Raw genomic sequence first — 22,931 nt, 5'->3', positions numbered from 1 at the left:
GACGTGCGTCGGTGGGTGCCCGTGGCATGCCGTGGGCACCGGGGCGAACCTCTGGGCGGTCTCTTGCAGAGCGGACCATGGTGCCGTGGAGTCGGGGAGGAACTCGCCCGGCACCCGCAGCGGTTGCCCGAAGACCAACTCCGCCGCGGATGCGCGCAGGTCCTCCTTGGGCGCCGTCCGGAGGCCCAGCAGGATCCAGGGGAGCCTGTCGACCCAGCCGCCGTCGCGGAGGGTAGCCCGGAGCGCGGCCTTCAATGAGCGGTGAAATCGCTCACACAGGCCGTTAGCCTGGGGGTGGTAGGCCGTGGTTCGGTGCAGCCGGACCCCGAGCCCCTGCGCGACCGCCCCCCAGAGCTCCGAGGTGAACTGGGGGCCGCGGTTGGACGAGATGTCTGAGGGGGCGCCGAACCGGGCGACCCAGGTGGCGATGAAAGCCTGCGCGACATCGGCCGCCGTTGTCGACGCCAAGGGCACGGCCTCCGGCCACCGGGTGGTGCGGTCCACCATGGTGAGGACGTAGGTGAAACCCCGCGAGGGGGGCAGAGGTCCCACCAGGTCCACGTGGACGTGGTCAAACCGGCGTTCCGGCACCGTGAACGGGGCCAACGGGGCCTGGGTGTGCCGGTGCACCTTGGCGCGCTGGCACGCGAGGCACGTCCTGGCCCAGCCGCGGACGGCCTTCCGGAGGCCATGCCAGACGAACTTGTCGGCGATCAGCCTTTGGGAGGCCCTCGCGCCCGGGTGGGACAGGCCGTGGATGGCGTCAAACACCTGGCGCTGCCAGCCCGCGGGCACGATGGGGCGAGGACGCCCGAGGGAGACGTCGCACAAGAGGGCCGCGCCCGCGCCGTCGAACGCCACCTCGGTGACGCGGAGGCCCGTGACGGCGGTCCGCAAGGCCTGGACGTCGGGGTCAGCGGCCTGGTCCGCTGCCATCCGGGCATAGTCGATGCCGAGGTGGACTGCGTGGGCGACGGCCCGGGAAAGGCAATCCGCCACCGGGTTGTCCTTCCCCGCGACGTGCTGGATGTCCGTCGTGTACTCGGACACGGCCGAGAGGTGACGCTGCTGCCGGGCCGACCACGGCTCGGTGACCTTGCCCATCGCGAAGATCAGCGGCTTGTGGTCGACGAAGGCAGTGAACGCACGGCCCTCGAGCAGATGGTGGAAGTGCCTGACCGCCAAGTGAAGCCCGAGCAACTCGCGGTCGAAGGTACTGTAACGGCGTTCGGGCGGGCGAAGCTGCCGGCTAAAGAACGCCAGCGGTTGCCAAGCTCCACGCACCCATTGCTCGTGCACCGCGCCCACCGCGTAGTCGGAGGCATCGGTGGTGAGGGCGATCGGTGCATCGGGCGCCGGGTGCGCGAGCATGGCGGCGTTAGCCAAGGCGAGCTTCACGCCCGTGAACGCCGTGTCCATCTGCTCGGTCCAGGTAACGTCGCCTTTGCCCGGCTTACCTCGGAGAGCTTCGTGCAGGGGGCGCACGAGCTGGGCGATACGGGGTAGGAACCGATGGTAAAAGTTCACCATGCCCAGGAACTCCTGCAGCCCTCTGATCGTGCGGGGGCGCGGAAACCCCTTCACCGCCTCCACCTTGGCCGGCAGGGGGACGGCTCCGTGCCTGGTGACACGGTGCCCCAGAAAATCGATTATGGTGGCGCCGAACCGGCACTTTGCGGGGTTCACAATCAGGCCATGCTGGCCCAGGCGTTCAAAGAGCGTGCGGAGGTGGCGTAGGTGCTCTTCGCGGGACGCGCTGGCGACGAGGATATCGTCCAGGTAGAAGTAGACAAAATCCAAGTCACGCAGGACGCTGTCCATCAGTCGCTGGAACGCCTGAGCCGCATTCTTCAGACCGAAGGGCATGCGCAGGAACTCGAAGAGTCCGAATGGCGTGATGACCGCCGTCTTCGGGACGTCCCCCGGCCTGACGGGGACCTGATGGTAGCCGCGTATGAGGTCCACCTTCGAGAAGAAGGACATGCCCGCCAAACGGGCGGAAAAGTCCTGAATGTGGGGGACGGGGTAGCGGTCGGGAGTCGTGGCGTCATTGAGACGGCGATAGTCCCCGCACGGTCGCCATCCCCCGCCGGGCTTCGGCACGATGTGCAGCGGCGACGCCCAAGCGCTCTCTGAGCGCCGAACGATGCCGAGTCGCTCCAGGGTAGCGAACCCCGCTTTTGCCACCGCCAGCTTCGTCGGCTCGAGGCGGCGTGCCCGGGCGTAGACCGGTGGCCCGACGGTGGGGATGTGATGGGCCACCCCATGCTTGACGGCCCCCGCCGAGAAGGTGGGCCGCGTGAGGGCCGGGAAGCCGGCGAGGAGGCGGGTGAATGCGTCCGCTGCCGGAAGCGTACAGACCAACGTGGCCGGAACCGAACCGTTCGGCAAGCCACTTGGCAAGCCGCTCGTTGAGCTGGGCAACGCACAAGCGAGCGAGCTGAACGTCTCGGCCTGGATAAGACGTCTGCGCTTGACGTCGACCAGGAGCCCATTAGCGCACAGGAAGTCCGCGCCAAGCAGTGCCATGGGCACGTCGGCGGTGACGAACGTCCATCGGAAAACCTGCCCTCCGAACCGCAGAGAGAGGCAGCGTTTTCCGTACGTACGGATGGGCGTCCCGTTCGCGGCAAGCAGCGCGGGGCCCCCACCCGCGGCGTGCTTGTCTGACGTGCCGGCGGGAACGACACTCACCTGCGCTCCCGTGTCGCACAGGTAACGGCGCCCGGAGAAGGTGTCCGTTATGAACAGCAGGCTGCTCGAACGGCCGGCGCTCATCGCCACTATTGAGCGCCGGCCCGGGCGTTTCCCGACCTGTTGAAGGAGCATGGCGGATGACACTGCCGAGCTTCGTGGCCGAACTTGGCGTGGAACCAGCACCAGGTGGTGGAGCTGGAGGAGCGCGGCTGGCTCCGCCAGGCCGGTGGAGTTGGCGGGTTTCCCCGCGGTGGCGGTTTTCACCGCGGCGGTGGGCGGGGCGTGGCGGCGGTCACGAGGTGCGTATCAGCATGCTGCGTATGCTGTATAAGCTGATGCTGTGGATCAGCAGCAGCATCAGCAGCATCAGCCACGAGGGCCGTGACGGCCACGCCGACTCTCGTCCGCGTGTCCGAAGCGGCGAAGTACTTGTCCGCCTCGGCTGCCAATGCTCGGGGTTCCGTTAGCCCGGTCCCGGCCAACGCGAGGCGAACCTGCGCTGGAAGTTGGCGACGGAAAAGCGCCCGGAATAGAGAACCGGGGGCTTTGTCGCCCAACAGTGACAGCATATGGTCCATTCGGACCGACGGGCGCGTGTCACCGAGCTCGGGGAGATCCAGGAGGCGGTCGGCCCGTGCGTCGTCCGTGAGGCCGAACGTGGCTAGGAGTAGCCGCTTGAGTGCCTCGTACTTGTGGCCGTCCGGTGGGTGGCGAAGGACGGACACAACTCGAGCGGCCGTGCCGGGCCCGAGGGAGGCGACGACGTGGCAATAGCGCGTGTCATCGCCGGTGAGGCGCCGAAGCTGAAATTGGGCTTCGGCCTGGACGAACCAGACTTCGGCCTGAGCCTCCCAAAATTCGGGAAGTTTGATGAAGTTGGCCATGGCAATGGCGTCGCGTGTGGAAGGATCGCTCCGGCAGATCCAACGTCGAGGGGGTCACCAGTAAAGCGCGGCGTTACGCGCGCTGCTTGCGAGCAAGGAGGAAGCGGACAAGCGGTAACTTATAAGCGTCTTTATTTCAGGAGCTCACTGTAACACTGGCGCGCTCCGGGCTGCGCGCCCGGTGTATATCATGAGGCCACGCCTACCCCTCGGGCATGGCCACCGCCCACTTGGTGCGCGGAATGATGTCACCACGCCAGTGGGCTTTTGTGTCCGCCACAATATAATCGTTTCCATATAAAATGTCTTTTTAATTCGCCAATTACTTAAAACCATTTTTATCTGACTTTACATTCGTGACAAAAAGCAAGTTGAAATGAAAAGGTAAGGGGGAGAAATTACACACGCTGCCCAGATGACGGCAAATTAATGATTGAATGTGACGAATGCCAAGAGTGGTGCTGCTATGTGCGATCGATCGATCGATGCCTCCGCGAACGATGGATCCATTGATAGCGCAGCGCGATCGGTTGATAGCGCAAACCCATCGATGGTGCATAACAGATACAAAACGTAAAATGTTCACCTGGTGGAGATATGCTCTCTATGGAATGTTGTTCTAGTTCACGAATGTCATAATAATGTCTAAATTCAGGCCTAAAAATAGTGATAAATAATTGGGGTCGTTTGGGGGTCCCAAACATACTCTTCCTCGTACTTTGTACCCGAGCAAACTGGAAATATTCAGAAGAAACTACTACTACCATCGACTCCCACAACCTTAACGGTCCCAATATCCCCACCTTGTTGAATTATCCCCACAATTGATTTCCCCAGTTAGTGGAGAAATCTCGCGTTCTTGGAGAAAAGAAAGGAGAAAAGAAAAGGAAAAGTGGAGAAAAGGAACGGCAGGTCACGCAGCACGCCGTCCATCAAGCGCTGGAACGCCTGAGCCGCGTTCTTGAGACCAAACGGCATCCGCAAGAATTCGAATAAGCCGAACGGCGTGATGACTGCCGTTTTAGGGACGTCGGCCGCCCTGACAGGTACCTGGTGATATCCCCGTATGAGATCAATTTTCGAAAAAATGACCCGTCCCGCCAGACGGGCGGAGAAGTCTTGGATATGCGGGATCGGGTACCTGTCGGGGGTGGTAGCGTCATTGAGACGGCGGTAGTCGCCACACGGGCACCATCCACCCCCCGGCTTTGGCACGATGTGCAGTGGTGAGGCCCACGCGCTATCGGAGCGCCGCACGATGCCGAGGTGCTCCAACGCGTCGAATTCGGCCTTCGCCACGGCGAGCTTGGCTGGGTCGAGGCGGCGGGCCCTGGCGTAGACCGGCGGGCCCGTGGTTGGTATGTGGTGCTCGATCCCATGCCGTACTGCGACGGCCGAAAACGTCGGCCGCGTGAGGGCCGGGAACTCCGTGAGCAGGCGAGCAAACTCGTTCGCCGCCGGGACGGCGCATGCCAGCTCGGTCGGCGCGGAGCTGCTCAATGTGCATACCAGGGAGCTGAAGGTTTCGGCGTTGATTAAACGACGCCGTTGGACGTCCACCAGCAGTCCGTGTGCGCAGAGGAAGTCGGCGACTAGCAGAGCCATGGGCACGTTTGCGGTTACAAACGTCCAAGCAAAGCGTTGGCCGCCGAAGCAGAGGGTGACGTTGCGCGGGCCGAAGGTGCGGATGGTCGATCCGTTGGCCGCAACCAAGGAGGGGCCGCAAACCGCGGATTGCCTGTCCTGGTCAGAGGCGGGTATGACGCCCAGTTGGGCGCCGGTGTCGCACAGGAAGCGCCGTCCGGACGCTTTATCCGTGATGAACAGTAAGTTGCCCGTGTGGCCGGCGTTCATGGCTGGTAATGAACGCCGGCCCGGCCGTTTCCCGGCCTGCCGAAGGTGCACGGGGGTCGGCATGTCCGGGCCTTCTGTCCGAACTTGGCATGATAGTAACACCACGCTTGGTCAGGTGGAGGCCCCGGTCGTCATGCTGGAGGTGGTCGGCTCGGTGTAGCGGCCGCCAATTGCGTCGGCAGTTCGGTCGTCGACCGTGCCGGGTGCTCGGGCGCCATGGGTGTTGCGTCGGACGGCGGTGGGTCCCATGTCGCCGCTGCGATGCGCTGTCCTGCAGCGGAGATCTTGTCGGCTTCTCTGGCAAGGGCCCGGGGATCTGTGATCGTCGTGCTTGCCAGGGCGAGGCGTACCGGGTTAGGCAGCTGACGGAGGAACAGCTCCCGGAACAGGAATGCCGGAGAGTGCTCGCCGAGCAGTGAAAGCATGTAGTCCATTCGCTCGGAAGGGCGCGTGTCGCCGAGCTCGGGCAGGTCGAGCAGGCGCCGTGCGCGCTCCGCCGATGGGAGGGCGAAAGCGTCGAGGAGAAGCTTCTTAATCGCGCCGTATTTGTCAGCGGCTGGCGGGCTCTCGAGGAGGCTCAGGGCGCGGGCCGCGGTGGCCGAACCGATCGCTGCTACCACATGGTGGAAGCGGGTGTCGTCGACCGTGATGCCTCGCAGGGCGAACAGGGAATCCGCCTGTGCGAACCAAACCGCCGCGTGAGCCTCCCAGAAGGTAGGCAGTTTAAGGGCGACTGCCGTGTCCATGTCGGTAGGTCACCAATGAAGGAGCTGGGGCTCCCACGTCGATCGGAAGAATGGACGCGACAAAAAGCTGGAATTCATCCGAGTTGCTTTAATCAAACCAAACACTCAGGCACTCTGAAAAGCCCGTTTATCGGGCAGCAATATATATACATATTATCCCGGAGCGTTTGCCCAGGAAAGGCGAGAGGGGGCGTGGCCCAGCGTCCTGGCTGCGGCCTGGCAAGTTGAGGGCGAGCCTGCCCGGGCATGCCCGGGCGTCCCGACCGAGGCCTGGCAAGTTGAGCGCGGGCCTGCCCGGGCGTCCTGGACGAGCCCGGCATGGTGATCGCTCCGCGTCCTTGATAGGTGCAAGGCGATTGTGAAAACCCAGCGGTAGCCGCTACACCCCCCCCCCTCCCCATCTCGACCAAGTCTCTCACGAACTGGCTGGCAAGGCATGCCGTTCGAATGGAGCCGATTTGGATGGGAATTTGGAATTTGTTCATGCTGGATAACTCGCCTACTCTTCGCCATAGACACGGTAAAGAGGAGGATATCCGATGACGTGCTCATAATCCGAGACCAAACGAATGATTATAATCATAATGAATGATGAATTTTAAAAATATACATATGATGATATATATATATATATATAACGGGAAGACTTACGCAAGGTCTGTGTCTTCGATTACAAACTTCACATTCTCATCTGAGATTTCCGTGATCTTCACCGTGGGTTGGTTGGCGTACGGCATTGCAAGGAACGGCCCAAGATCCACACAACGCGCAAACAATGTCCTGGACTTCCTACAGCTACACCTCGTCCGTCTTCGAAAAATCTACACATTTGCTCTCCTCCCGTATAACTTAATCAAAGAGTGAAAAATAAAATTACAAAGGTTAGAAACTTTTTACCTCCACCTTAAATATCTGCGTAAGATGGTTAGAAGATTTACATAGTACGAGCTCAGTGAATAAGGAATGCAACAGCCGAGCTAGAAAACCAACGGTGATACACCTCAAAGTCCCTGCTGTTGATGCCCAGCATTACGATCATCCCTGGACAGGACAAAAATATGCACGGTGTGTTCCGTTAGCAAGCGGCTCGTTTATGGCTCGCCAAGCGGCTTGCTGGATTAAAAGACTTCCAAGAAGCACTCCAACGTAACGGCATTTAATAGTTTAATTTTACTCCATTTTTCACCCTGATTCTTTAAGATCTACAAACATGCAAACCCACCCTTCCCAAAATGCACAGTGGAAGGTCCATAGATAAGCTTGGCAGGGGCTCAGTGTTGTTAAGCGGGGCCGAGCACTCCGTTCCGTTGGGAGTTCATGATGCGGCAACCAATCCTCCCTATCAGGACAATTACCTTATATGTCACTGTTCTGTGAGTGTGACAGATGATCAACCTCCAAAGAAAACCACAAGTCAACAACCATCTTTCTTTGAGTCAGGTGTAATTCCAACCACTGCAGAGTCTTCCCTCTGATCCTCATTGAAAGTTATTGATGGTTTGACCAGAAAATAAGGAGGGTGAGAACAGAATCTCAGCAGGTGTTCAGGTGATCTCAGCTCAGTAATGGCAATGGGAGAGAGCAAGAAGTGGCAGTGGGGAGCACACTCAAAATCCTGGGTGGAAGAGCTTGAGAAAATAAATGGACTCAGGAAGCTCCACAGGTGAGAAGAGTAGACTTTGGGAGAGTAACTAAGAAAGGGTTATTGGCAGAAGATGTGTCACTTGGAGGGGCAGGGGATTGATGGAGAGGTGAGAGGGTAAGAGGAGCAAGACCAGAATAGAGCAGGTAAAAAAGTGCAAGGCCACAAGAAGGCAAACAAGAAGCATGCATTCATATTCTAAGGTATCCGACCCAGCTATAAACTGTCATCCAGCATGGTGATTCCTCAATGTGTTTGACGTCCCTCAGGATGGGTCAAATTGTGCATCCCGTCTGCTAGCATCAGAAAGTGGACATTAAAGATCCCGTGGTGCCCTTCGCCAAGAGCAGGCGAGCCATCGCTGACACTGAACAAATTCCAAATTCCTGCCTTACCCAGCAGAGGGCATTGCATCAGCGGAACAACCGCACCCTTAGCCAATGATGCGCTGGGGCCTTGTGCTGCACACAACCAAACAAAGTAAGATAATTCAGCTGGGGAGATTATCTAAGGACAGTTTTACAAGGAATGATTCTTACAACCTGTGTACAGTGACAGGTAATGCGGATGTTTACACAGGCCACCACGACTGACTTCCCCAAAAATGTTGGCAAGGTGTAATGGTCACAAGGTTTTTTGGAGGAAAATATCATTTCAATTTCAAATGAGGACACCTTAAGACGTCCATTGAAATTATTCCTACGATCATCACAGTTATCGGGGGAAACAACTGAAAGACATTAAACTTGGGCGAAGCGAGAGGTGAATGAAAATATACCTGTAAAGGTGAGGAAGGTGGGTTTCCCATTTTGATTCATTTATTGAGCAGACATTTGGAGTACACTTCCAACTTTTCAATCAAAGGTATTAAATGTAGAGCGCTCTTCCATGAGCCTCAATCTTGCGGAGAGGTAAAACAAATTATTATGCAAAAATCTCTGTTTGCAACAATCAAGTAAGAACCGGTAAGGTCAGTCTTTTGGGACTACCAAAGGTAAGTGCTACCTGCCGCATGGTCGGGTTGTCGGTGACTAAACCGACACTCCTCACTGGCTGTATTAGTGGGGAGGGTAACTGTGACACCCTGCCAGCACTAAAAACAACACCTGGCAAAGGGCGGATGATTTTCCGTAGGGAGCCAACAGCCATCCAGTAAGGAGATGGTGTCTCCTAAAAAACATCCATCCGGTTTGGACCAATTCAAGTCATACCAAAGACATTAAAAATGGTACGTGCTGTTTCCTTGCTTGAAAGGGATAGAGCACAGACAATCCCCATCGGTTGACATCCATGGGGAGGAGGAAATGCCCCGCTGACTATGGTGAGAAAAACAGCGCCATTGTTATGACCATAGTATCCTGGGAAGTGACGGTAGTGACTACACTTCCACCAAGCTCAGTGGCTGTGTTAAGTGTTTGTGTCGTCAGTGTGTCCTTGTATGTGTATGTATGTGTGAGCTCAATTACGAGCCTTAGCCAAAGTATATAAAAAAAAAAATTGTCAGAAGAAAAAAATGTGCAAAAATTCACCATTTTAACTCTTATTTTAGGGGATTTTTTCGATCAGGCGGCTTGGGAGCCCTGCATAAGAGCCTAAAGAGCTGTAGGTTGCCGACCTTCGGTCTAGATACATACACACAATGCAACTCATGAAAGAAGAAAACTTTATTCAAAGAAAAACAAATAAACAAAAAACAAACAATTTTTACTACTTATGAATGTGACAATTTATTTTCATAATAATACAAACCCAAGCAGCAAAAGTGATGTGGGCTTCACATATGGTCACTCTCAGTTCACCTGAAGATGAAATGGATCTTTTAATCTCATAGAGAACTATAGGGGACATCAAGAAGATACAACAGCAGAATAATTTTCTCTTCCTAATGGTGTTTTACACACAAGAAAACATTAGTTCTTCTTCTCCCACTCATCTTGATCTGGCTGATTAGTTTCGCTGGTTGAATCCTGTGAGATTCTTCACCTGTGAGAGAAAAAAGAAATAAATTAATGTTATGATGGCCAATCTAATCGACACTCAGTAGAGTGCATACCTCCCTCCACCAGGCTGAACAGTTTATGCTTCATCTCCTTTTGATAGGCCGGATTTGGATGCGGACCTGAACCAGAATCAAATTGGCATGTTCTTGTCACCTAACCAACTTATCCACCAAGTTGTCATAACTCGCCCACAACATTTTGAAATATCATCTATATCGATTTTGGCCCCATTTCTCAATGGTGAAGAATCACTGAAAATTCTCGTATCTTGATCCGGATTGGGATCTTCACCAAAATCGAATAATCCTGGTCACACACAAACACACACAACCGCTCCACCAAGTTTCAGCCAAATCCCTCCACAACCTTTTGAGATATCCTGTTCACAGACAGACAAACAGACATGGATGAAAACACAACTTCCGTCCACCTTCGGTGGCAGAGGTAACAAAGGTAGACTATTTAGACTGTAGTCTATAAATAATTGCTGGTCAGCGAATAATTGTCCAAAACATTACGGCTTCTGGATCAGCGGCTCACGACTCGTCACCAAGCCATGAGAAGCAAAGTTTGCACTTGCTTTTGTCTGAGCATTTATCGATGTGAATCATGAAAATGTTTTTGGCCAAATGAAATTCCTTGACCCTACACTGCCTGGGTCCTTGGTCATTAATATAGTACCATTTTCAACTTTGTGTGACCAGTGGTTTGGGAGGAGACGCAAAACTGACAGAAATTGCATCTTAGTTATATAGACAATCGTAGAAGGCCATGGGAACATTTTAAAGAGATGTTGAATCAAAACGTACAATTGTCAATACAGAAAAAGAAAATCCAAACATTTGCAAGCAGAATTTTCAAAATGAACAGTTAACGACAAAACATATTTCAGTTGGACCTTATGAAAAGAAACCCAGACAGACGTGAATGCTGAAAAGTGACTCACAGTAATGGCTGCACCAAGGACTCCTTGCACTAACGACTCCCCGGTCTGTTTCGCCTGCACCAGTGAGGAAGATAATTGGTACGGCAAAAACATTTCATTTCATTACTACCCCATACCAAGTTATGCAAGATAAATCTGATGACCTATTTTACCTACGGCAGCGACTGCATTTGTGACCGATGATGTAATCGGTGGTCAGAACTAAACAAAGATGATCACGGTGTTCTTTCTACGTGTTTAGAAAGGACGTCTGTGATACATTTCAAAAACATCAAATCGGTTTTCAGTGTGAAATAAACTTTATAGTTTCTCTCAAATATCAACGGAGGTGACAATGACATACTGCATGGTCATTTACGGTACAATCGTTGGTTCAGAGCGACATGAATATGAAAACAATAATTGTGTCAAAAATGTTAAAGCTACGCAACCAAACCAATATACTCAGCAAAGTTATAGCTCCTATTGCCAATTACACATTTTCACATTTTCCATTTAAATTTTCAATTCTTGCACAATGCAACCAATGCCTGTTTGCAATCCAAGTGAAGCTTCACTAATATGTAACCAATCCGTTCTTGCCTCAAGTCCTTATTCCTACAAATGCCTCCTTCGAAACAAAATGAGTAATAAACTTTGTGACAATGCAGGTAGTGTGACAAATTGCAGGGTATGCGAACAACAAGGCAGTGTGGGTATCCAAATGGCATCAAATTGCTTGGTGGTGCCACGCTGTGTGACATGAGAATGAAAAAGCGACATGCCTGCGAAGCAGCTTGCGTGACCAGAGCTGCGTTGGCCAAACGGTGTTCCAAAAAGGACCAGGTCTCTTCATAATCCTCAGATGAGTCCTGGACCATGACAAGTTCTGTGGCGCTGTAAATGGCTGCCAGAAGCCCTCGGCGTGTATACCAATTAAACTACACACAAAAGCAACGCAGGAAAATAAGTAAGAATAGAATGGGTACATTGTGAGATGCTCTGCCAACTCAAAAGAGTTCCATACTTTGTTGATGTTCGAGAATCTAGATCATTAAATAACAGCAGCAGGCCTACAAATGTGATGGCGATATTATTTTGCAAAAGAGTGGAAGGTAAAAAATAAAATAATAACAAAAATAAACGAGGAGGGAGGGGGACAAAAACTAAGAAACAAAACAAAACTAGGAAACAAGCATACATTTATTTCATTTTGCTGACAATAGCATGGCTTCTGTTCACGAAGGACACCATTAGGCCATGGTGCATTGAGTGAATACGTGCTATTTTTCTATTTTCGTGCAACAAGGTGTTTCATTTAGGCACAGGTTGGAACAATTGCACGCCTTGCTTTGCCTTGCCTTGCTTTGCTTTGCTTGCTTGCATTATGGCACGCCTTGCTTTGACATCCAACAGCTTTTAAGCTTCGGCATTAAAAAAAAAGAAGAAGGTTCGTTTGGCGTAATGTTGTAAAAAAAATATTGAGGTCGTTTGGTCGGCCGGTGTTTGTCTCTTCCTCTTGAGACACAATAAATATGACAATCTCATATAGCTTTCTTTCTAAATTGATATTAGAAAAACTCGACACTCCAAAGACTTTTAAAAAAGACACATGGAGCTGAAAAAATTCTGTCGGATTGGAAGATTTTCATTCCCCCCCCCCTCCCCTCCCCCAAAATGGGGAAAAAAGGTTGGGTCGGCATGTTTTTTTATAGGGTCGGTCGGGTTATGCAAAGCTAACGTTTTATTTGTATGCCTTACCACAGTCACTGACAGTGCATCGAAGTATAAACCAAGCTTAATTCAAATGTCAAGGGCCACTAATAAACCTTTCATGGTGCAGTATAGTGTTCATGGTGTTGTTTGCACTCATGTAAACATTGTAAGCTTACATTACAGTATGGGTTATTTTATATATCAAACAGTGTTACACTTACAGGCTTAAGCATTGTAAATGACTTTTAGACTGGACCGTATCATAGTAGCAAGCTAATAATTACTTTACAAACCCACCATGAGTGTTGGATTTCTTTGCATGAGATTTCTCCTTTCTCCTCACTTTACTGATGTCCCAGAAGCGCTTGTAACAGCCGTAATGGTAGCCTACATTAGCACTTGCTGGTTGAGGAACTCGAGCGGCAGTACGTGCTCGATTGGTAAAATCAAGTCTACGTTTGACCGCAGTGTTTGCTACAACTTTGCTTTCTTTACAGTAGTATTTCTTCCTTTCGGTCGCAAATGTGATAAAATGTTTCCAGGAATTGATGGTGAATGAAATAAAGTTGGTCTTTGCCGAAAGGACGACGTGAATTAAGCGAAATTTCGACGAAAATGCGACAGCGTTCTGCTCCGTGTCTGGTGACATGGTCACTGCCATCTTGTTTTCACGAATATGACACGATGCTCATGTTTGGTCAATTACGGGAAACTACGTCATCAATTTGGCTGAATTTCGTTACAATCTTGCCGAATGGCTTAATCTGGGTTGTGACCAGGCTAGTTCACGATAGGCTTTTTAAAAATCGCAATTGGTCCTGTTTTCTCAGTACAGGGAGAAAATATTTGCCGTGGAGATGACTATTTTCAGAATAGTAGTACGGTATTGTTGTGTTACTTACTGCGAAGGAATCAAGTAATCCCTTGCGTTGTTGCACGAAAGTTTATAGATAAGCACCAAGGGAGGGGAAAGGAAAAAAAACTAGAGGTTCCAGGGAACCTGAACTCAACTGGTCTATATCAATATGGTTAGAATATGCATAATAGAACCACAAACTATATAGTTTATATGTGCTAAAGAGGTACAGTAACGTTGAAGGTTTGATCAAATTTGATCAGTATTTGTGACTTTTAGAGCTTGGACGTCATCCAAACTGATGTTTATTGGTCAAGTCATAGGTCACAACGAGGTCATTTTTCAGACATCGTCAAAACACGTAATATATGTGTTGAGGTTTGTTACATACTGTCGACACACCAAGTTTCAGCCTTCTAGCTACATTAGGAAGTACCAGATTGACAAAAATTGATTTTTCAATATGGCCACCCTGCCACGCCCATTTTTGGGCGTGCAACGCCCAAATGCAATCCCAAACTAGTTTATGTCTTAAAGATGCTGCATAACAGGTTTCATCAAATTTGATCAATATTTGTGACTTTTAGCGGGTAGACGTCGAATTGTTTACAGACGACAGACGACGGACACTGGGTGTCGACAAAAACTCAGCTGGACATAGTCCAGTTGAGTTTAAAAAAACGACTGATTGGAAGAGAAATTTCTGAAGGATAGAGAAATGTGCAAGGACCAAGTAAAAATAGGAAAAGCAAACAAGCGGTTTGAGGAACAACGTACATCTGTAGATCGATCACCAGCCTGAAACCAAATCTCATCGACAAGTTCTGAGAGAAGGCACACGCTGTCCGGTAGTGCTTGAGGAGTCATGAGTAGACCCATTGCCTGTTAAGAGATCACCAATTTACAATGTTTCTCCCGACTAATGATTATGTGCTACATTTATCATTTACACAATAGCACACATAGCCCATGTCTAAAAATACAAAACAAACTGTTATTCTAGTTTTGAAGCTGCAGGAAACTGGAAACTCCAAGATAAATTGATCCCGGGCCACCGATGGCAAAATCCAAAGCAACGCTCTAGTGCACCTGGCTCCAGCGATTCATATAAGGGATGTGCATTCGCAGGCGAGACTCAAGTGCATCTCGCAAAAACTCCTCCACAGGCCTCTGCCTAGAAGGTAGGTGAGGAGTGGTACAGAAACATTTTCAGGAACAAAGGAACTGGGGAGGCAGGAAAGAAGGTATTGACAAATGACTGACTGGTTGGTAAGAATAATAGTATGGCAGATAGGTGCAGGAATTGTGCCTTTGATGATACAAGCATGGCATTTGGCACACAGTCAGAGTATGTCTTAAGAAAGATATGTGGCTCTAGGCCCATCGCAGATTTGTCCTTTTTTGAAAAAATGGCCGCCATTGTTGTCACAGGACAACTCTGCGATGGCCCTAGAGCGAAATATCTTCCTTAGGGCATACTCTAACTGTGTGCCAACTCTCGTGCTTGTATCATCAAAGTCACAATTCTCCCAAATATTTCACCTATCTGCCGTACTATAAATAAATATGGCATTTAAGGGAAGGACTAAAATTAAGCTGAGGGGAATTATTGAAGAAGTGTGCAACTAAGTAGAGGAAAGGGAAAGGAAAGCATAAATAATACTTTGGGAAACAGCAGGTGTGCATGATTTGGCTGAAAAAGGTTTTTTGTTTTTTTTCTATGCTAGACTGAGGTTCATGGAAGGTGACACAGCATAAAAAGGCAACGGACAGACAGTGTGGCAACAGTTTTACATAAGCAAAGGGATGAACAACCAGGAAAAATAAACTTTCCAAAATCCAGGCTGCTTGCACACCTCAACTCCTCTCCTCTCCTCCCCTCTCTTTTTCACTTCTGCCGTTAATGGAACTGCTCGACAGAGGATGTTCTTTCCACTCTTCCCTCTCCCTCCCCCCATGGCTTCAAGCAAGCAATACACCACAACCTCATGTCATCCCCCATCCTCATCCATTATCTTTATTATCCCCATTAACTCTACTTAACACAACCCCATACTTTCTAGTCAGCGTTTCCTTCCTCTCCTTTCCTGTTTGTTTATTGTCTTTCCGGTTGTGCCCAATTATTGCCCCACTACCTCATTGTCAATTTGACCTTGCTTATGTTACAAAAGGTAAATGGGGGTAAAAAAAAAAAAAGATTGCAGATAGGGACAGGGTGACATGGGTTGGTGGTACATAATGTCACCTTCCATAGGGCAGATAGGGACAGGGCAGATAGGGACATGCGATGGTGGTACACTGCCTGCTTTAGGGACGAGTGGGATTGACCAGAATGGTGGAAAGGAGTGGTGCGTGGTTATGGAAAGCATTTGTGACAGTTGGACTTGGAAAATCGAGAGTGCAGGTGGAGTTCAAGATATTAAAGCAAGTGGAATAAAGTTAAAAGAACAATGTTTATTGCAGGAGGTTTCAAAGAAAGTGTAGAAATATCACAAGAAAATGGTCCACAGGGCTGAGTGCAATAATTATACTGAGTCTTTGCTACACCAGAGGGTGTTACTCAATTGCTGTTTGTCTAAGGGTTGCATCTGTCTAAAGTAGGCATGGGGAACATTTGGTCCATGTGGTGGTGGTGATATTTTGTTCAGCGTGTTCACTATTTTACTATTACTGAGCTGGGAAAAAAACCTTAATAGCAATAACAAGTATTCCACCCAACAAGGCCCCACTCTTGTCAAAAGGAAGTAAATTCAGAAGTTAAATAGGTAAATTACTTTTAAATTGCTGTTAGTATTTTTAAAACGAGCAGAGTACCCACCTATGTACCCACCTGTCTGTAAACACCAGTTTATGATTGAGGAACAAGCTCTTTAAATTTAATGTTATACATTTAAACACAAATTATTGTTTTTAAGGACGTCATAAAGAACGCAAACAACAGTCATGAATAACTAATTCAATCAACGATCTTTTTTTAAAATCCCCATTTTATAATTTACTTGCCGTATTCGGTGGTGTATGGTTTGAGCGCCCACTCTCTGGTAGGTCGGTGGTTAAAACCCTGGCCGAGTCATACCAAAGACTTTTTAAAAAATGGTACGTGCTGCTTCCTTGCTTGATGCTCAGCATTTTGAAGGATAGCACAGACAATACCCAATGGTTGGCATCCATGAGGAGGAAATTCTTCCTGAGGAAATGCCCAACTGATTGCGGTGAGAAAACCGGCGCAATTGCTGTGGCGTCTCTGGTACCTAGAGTATCCTGAGAAGTGCCAGCACATCCCCAAGCTCAGTGGCTGTGTTAAGTGTTTGTCTCGTGTCAATTATATCCATGTGTGTATGTGATTGGCAGTTTCATTACGAGCCTTAGACCTTGTATTAAAAAAAACAATTGAAGTACAGTATATACTTGAACACTGCATGGGATAATGTGTTCTATGAACTCTTCTTCTTTAATGGCCACCATTAAGCCACCTTTCTTGTGGGGTTTGACAGAATTTTCTTGTAGGGGGAGTTTGGCCCGCGTCTTCAAGAACCGGCTAGCCAGGCCTGAGGCTTGACTAGATAGTGTAGGAATTTGGCCTTGGTGCTGGCGATAGCTCACCTACTCTTCGTGAAAGACACCCCAACAGATTCTGGCCATCGGGACACCCGTTTAACATTCATCTGAGGGACTGCACACACATTGATGAAGCACCCTGCCTGTAAAACACCGGGCTGAGAGCTTATAGCTGGGTCGGGAATCAAACTCAGGCTAGACGGCTTCGGGGCGAGTGTGAGAGTCTAGGCCATCCTGTCTGTCGTTCTATGAACTCTATAGTTATATAATACAATATATAGATATGGTGGTAGCCGGTATTACAAATAATCTTCCTTTATCTTCATAATATAATGGAACCTTCTCTAAATTATATGTTGTGATCAATAAAATTCTTTTAAAAAAACAACCCAATAATGATAAAATGCATTTCCAAGAATGTGCTGCAGCACTTTCGGTGTGCTGAGAAGAGTACTTCCGCCTATAGGCGCTGGGCGGGAGTACTCGCTATTCCATATAACCAGCTACGCAGCAGGTGTAACAATAACTGTGATGGCCCTGCAATAAGGAAAGGATTTCGCCCCCCCACAGGTGGTCTAAAGACTTGGCCCAACAGGTCCAGTCAAGGTTACTGTTTAGTCCAGTGCATTCCTGTGTGAGCATCTTACTCGTCCTGCTCTTGTGGCAAGCGTGCGTTCTCTTCTGTAAGCTGTTCTCGGAGCTGCGTGTTGCATTGTCGTACAAAGTGCAGTACCAGTTCCACGGCACCTTGTTCAAACATTCCTGCCGCTGCGGCAGATAGTCCCTCGGCCTGCCCACGGTGGAGAAAAGAAGCGAAATTGAAAGGAGTACGAAGATCATGAGAAACAGATGATAACATGAAACGGACGATCATGAGAAGAGTCGAGATGATAATGCAATCAATGGTCAATGTTAAAAAAGTAACCTTTCTTCAGGGCGGGTTAAAATTAACCTTGAAGAAATAAACGTGATAATAGGTGAATGTAGGGAGAGGTACACACTTGTGCGCCTTCAGCGAGGGCCTCGTTCGACCAGCCATATTCAGGAACAAACTCGAGTGCCTGATTCAGCACACGGAGCTTCGTCCGTTCTTCAAATTCTTCTCCACCAATTGGATCGCCCTCCGGGTGATCACTGGGAATAAATGGCATAAGAAGTATAGTGATAAGCACTGACTAACTTGACTTACAGATGCAAGCTCAATCTTGGTGTGGAGAGTCTCAGACAGGGTGGTTCCCATACACCACGTACATGTGGGCACAGTTGGCATAATTCCAACCTGTAAGACGTCTTTCTGGTGCCATGGTCTTCATGTTTGGCTTCTTTTGTCTCATTCTCGTGCTGTGGCTCCTGCCACGAGTGTGCCCCAGGAGTACTATCAGATTTCTCCCCGGCATCTCCAAGCAGGCGGTATGCTGTGCAAATTCCTCTTGCTAGGGCTGGACGTACCGATGACTGGAGAAAAGAAGCACCAGCCACGTAGCCATCTGGTGACCACAAAATAGAATCGACCATGGCATAGTTCACAGTTAAGAATAATAAGAAGAGAGATGAGAAGCGATGAAGCAGGGTGGTTAGAAAAACAGGCTGGATAGATGGAAACAGCCTTCCGAGCAAGACTTGCAATAAATGTGTACCAGAAAGCAAACGTGAAACCTGGAAGGTAAGGTTGTGGCTCTACCTGAACAAGAATTGGGGATGGCAATGTACACTCCAAACAACGAACTCGTGGAGTAATAGAGGTGATACTGTGTTACTCTTTACAGAAGTGACGTGACATGACGGCAGAGGAAAAACAAATATCAACATTTAACGAAGAGCACCGCAAGGGACTCAAAATAAGTTGGACATACAAGTATACAACGACAAAGCTGAAAGGTGGAAAACCCACTGGGAAGACAGGAAAGAAAATAACAGTAAACTAGAACAACACTCTTCGACGTCACGATGTCGACCGATATGCCTCCGCCCACATTATTACATCATTATAACACTTGTACCAAGTTTGATGTAAATCCATTCAGCTGTTCTCAAGGTACCACATGTTTACCTGACATGACCTCTGACCGCTTGAACACCAAATTTAATCAGTTAATGTTTACATCATTATACATACCTGTAGCAAGTTTTAATTTGCATCCCTTCAGCTGTTCACAAGTTATCACATTTTTACCTGACATGACCTCTGACCTTTGACCCCGGGACCCCAAAATCTAATCAGTTAATCTTTACCTCATTATACATACCTGCACCAAGTTTGAATTAGATCACTTCAGCTGTTATCAAGTTAGACCTATTACAGATTTTTACCTTTGACCCCAAAATCGAATCAGTTTTTTTTTTTGAATACAAGATCGAGGCTCGTGTAAGAGCGAACATTAATCACAAAAAAAAAAACAAAAAAAAAAAACAAATGGGCACACAAACATACAATAAAGGAAGGGGGAGACAAGATGGGGAGAGAGAGGGTAGCACACAAGTACAACAGCAGAGAACAGGGACATCGGGAGATCTGTGGGAGGGAGAGGGCTCGGGGGTGAGGGGGGGAGGTATGGGGAGGGGGGGGGGGGGTGGGGGGGGAGGGGTGAGAGGTATAAAACACATGGACACTGCTCAAATACAGTGAAGGAAAGAACTTATATTCACATTATACCAACGGGGGGTTGGGAGCCGAGAGAGACCAGGCCACGCACAAGGTGCAAACAAAAAACTCAGCCATCCTTTGAGGTCGGAAGCTGAAATTTGGGCACAATAGTGACAAAGTGCTTTGGCAAAAACAGTATTTTTTGTTTTTTGATTAATTACTTAATTATTATCGATTAATTAAGTACTTAGTTATGTCCTTTCTCTTCTGGGCATTTATCTCAGGCACCTTTTGAGCTAGGAAGCTGATATTTGGACATGCCAATGACCAAGTGATTTGACTGTAAAGGCTGTTTTTGATTTATTGATTAATCAATTAATTGATTAATTGTTTAATTATTCGATTAATGAGTGAATTGATTTTTTTTAAAGTTACAGATGCCGATGAAACGGTGGTGGTTTAGGTATTCTGTTCGCCAATTGATTAAATATTTCATTATTTTATAATTATTAAGTTATTTAATTTCGTTATTAATCACTTATTTATTTCTTCTTTCTCATCTGGCCAATATCTCAGGCACCTTTTGAGCTAGGAAGCTGATATTTGGATACGGCAATGACCAAGTGATTTGGCTAAAAGGATATTTTGGATTTATTGATCAATCAATTAATCGATTAATTAATTTATTGATTAGAGAAATAATCGATTAATGATTTAATTCGTTTTCGAAAACTTACAGATTCGGATGAAACAGTGGTGGTTTAGGTATGCTATTAGCCAATTGATTAAGAAATTAATTATTTTACGATTATTATATATTTATTTTAATTTCACAATTAATCAATCAATTTATTGTACAGCTCTCCCTCCCAATACCGTCTCTATGCGCTGCAATGCAGTTCGGCGCCCCGGCAATGCTGCACTAGAGGACGTTATTTATTTATTTGGCATGGGGGCGGTGTACTTTGAATGTATCTGAACTTGTTGTATATCGTTTTTGGTCCTATCACTCAATGGTGAAGATTTACTTGCATTAAAAAAAAAAAAATCTCGTATCCAGATCTGGATCTTCACGAAAATCTAATCAATTCGTCCTTACACACACCCAATCTGACCACCACGTTTCGTTTGAATCCGGCCAGGACTTTGAGATATTGTGCTACATAATCGGTTTTAGCCCTAACACTCAATGGTAAAAATCACTTAAAAATTCTCTGATCTGGATCTTCACCAAAATCGAGTCGTGTTGTCCTTGTAACATACCCAAACTCTGCACCAATTTTAGTACAAATCCACCCACAACTGTTTGAGATATCCTATTGACAGACAGACAGACAGACGGAGGGGAGGGGGTGGGGGAACATAATCTCCGCCTACCGAAATACAATTCGTCAATATGGATCCCACATCTACATAACTCAATAGTTAATATCCTCTGGTGACAAACTACAGTAGGATAGTGTAGCTTCTCCTTAAGGCTTCAAGGATAGGAGGTTTATAGCAGTTGTACTCCCAATTTCCGAATTGTATCAATTGCCAAGCTGTGTGATGGAGGCAGATGGGACTTTTGGAATGACATTTCACAGCAATTATGTGAATACAAAGTATGAGGGGTTAACAATTTTTTTGACTTTGACCTAATTTTTATGGTCATGCCCCAATTATAGACATTAACATTTTTCACCATAACTCGACTACGGTTTGTCTGCCCATAATAAATTTCCCTCTAGACTCCTAGAGGAAGAGGCATTTATGCTTAATTTAAATGACATAATTTTAATGACAAACGTCAAGGTCTAATGTCGGTCTGAAAAAACAAAAAAACCCTTTTTTGCCATCACGGAATCTCAGACTGCTTCACCTTCCAAGATGTTCTTGCATCATAATGGTGGACCTGCACTGACGTTGTTGTGCACCTGATATTTAATCAGTGTCCTTCACCTACTTTTCTCGGATTGTGACCCAATTACCAAAAGACACCTTTTTGATCATAACTTTTCTCCAATTTTCACGATGGTGGGATTTATGGATAAATTGCAGATGACACTTTTTTTTTAAATTTAGATGGGTTGGTTTCATTTAACAGTTTAAAACATAATCTCTTCCTCCATCTTCTTCTTCACCTTTAATACTGGTGTCGTAAAATCCTGTTTCTTACATCGGTCCTACATCCTCTTCTTCACTTATAATTATGGGATCCTGTACACTGTACGTTATACCGTTTATATTATACGTACTATATTTGAGTACAAACTGGTTGTAACGTAGCAGCTAGTACAATACAGACATCTTAAATAAGAATAGGATATATATATATATAACACGTGACAAGGTCTCGCCGTGACCAGGAAGGTCGGAAACGTGTTTACATGTTGATGTTAATTGTTATAATTAGATAACACGGCTCAACACATATATATACTGTACAAGCAACAAGGGCTGTCCGATCCGCGGCAAATTCCACAAACATCCTTCAGGGTTTCCACTTTCCACAAACATCCTTCAGGGTTTCCACAAACATCCTTCAGGGTTTCCACTAAATTGCGAAGAAAACATTTCAAAACGCGAGCAGATTTCAGTCAAAGGTGTTGAAAAGACCTTACGTGATGGACAAGAGAGAAACCGCAGCGCGACTCGAGCCAGCGCGGCCATGGTTCGTCCCTCCCGCCTTCAGGCCGCGACCTTCAGCCAACCTTTTTTTTGTTATCGACGCATCGATGACGATAACACGCTGGTCGATTAGTGTTGCCTTAATAATGAATTAAAAATATATAAATCACGTGGCCACAACTTGACTTGGCCGTGACGTCATCGTCGCCCTTTCAACCCGACACTTTAACGAAACATTATTAATACTAGCGTGACGAACACGGCGTTTCAGAGAGATAGGCATCTTTAACCATTTCGGTGTCTTTAGGGTCTTTTGGTTCCTCTGGGTTTTAAATGTCTTTGGGGTCTTCAGGGTGTTTTGGGTGTTCGGGGTCTTTTGGATCCTCTCAACCTTTAAGGGTTTTTGGGGTCTTAAGGGTCTTTTGGTTCCTCTGGGACTATAAGGGTCTTTGGGTCTTTTTGGGGTGTTTTGGGTCTTCAAGGGTATTTTGGGTCTTCAGGGGTCTTGGTAGTCTTAAGGGTATTGGGAGATTTGAAGGGTCGTCAAAGGTCTGAGGGGTCTCAGCAGTCTAAACGTAATTAAAAGTTCACGGACTGTGTTTTGGGTGTTAATTTTATTTGAAGAAGAAGACGTTTGGTCGCATATAAACAAACAAACAAACAACCATAACCATATACGTTTGCTCTATCTATATTATAATAGCCGTAGATGATTCTGTCTGTCTGTCTGTCTCTGTCTGTTGGGCGTCTGTCTTACTCGGTTTGCAGAGTAGCTCCACCCATAGCTCCACCCATTCTGGGAGAGGCTTCATATAATTATAAACAAATATCCACCATTTTATTAACTCGCATAGCTTTG

General features: G+C 48.0%; 2 protein-coding genes across 2 annotated transcripts in view; both read right to left on the bottom strand.

Annotated features, from left to right (window-relative positions):
• Positions 1 to 7,151, bottom strand: part of POLR2C (RNA polymerase II subunit C) — a 37,495-nt gene extending 30,344 nt beyond the window's left edge. The window contains exon 1 of the mRNA XM_068128730.2: positions 6,833 to 7,151. Within this exon, the coding sequence (XP_067984831.1) occupies positions 6,833 to 6,918 (86 nt within the window). The 5' untranslated portion in view covers positions 6,919 to 7,151. The remainder of the gene's footprint in view (positions 1 to 6,832) is intronic.
• Positions 7,152 to 9,472: 2,321 nt separating this feature from the next.
• On the bottom strand, positions 9,473 to 22,342 carry COQ9 (coenzyme Q9). Its single transcript, XM_068128695.2, has 9 exons — positions 22,066 to 22,342; positions 18,158 to 18,365; positions 17,880 to 18,012; positions 17,526 to 17,668; positions 14,410 to 14,494; positions 14,098 to 14,202; positions 11,534 to 11,689; positions 10,770 to 10,823; positions 9,473 to 9,806 (listed from the first exon to the last, which is right to left on the bottom strand). Exons 1-9 carry the CDS (start codon positions 22,112 to 22,114, stop codon positions 9,771 to 9,773), a joined length of 969 nt encoding a protein of 322 aa, XP_067984796.2. The 5' UTR covers positions 22,115 to 22,342; the 3' UTR covers positions 9,473 to 9,770.
• Between the last annotated feature and the right edge of the window lie 589 nt (positions 22,343 to 22,931).

The sequence above is a fragment of the Myxine glutinosa genome, chromosome 9, assembly GCF_964187855.1.
Source record: "Myxine glutinosa chromosome 9, kmMyxGlut1.1, whole genome shotgun sequence".
Lineage (NCBI taxonomy): Eukaryota > Metazoa > Chordata > Myxini > Myxiniformes > Myxinidae > Myxine > Myxine glutinosa.
The sequence above is the reverse complement of the archived record's forward strand: the minus strand, read 5'-3'. Positions and strand labels throughout refer to the sequence as shown.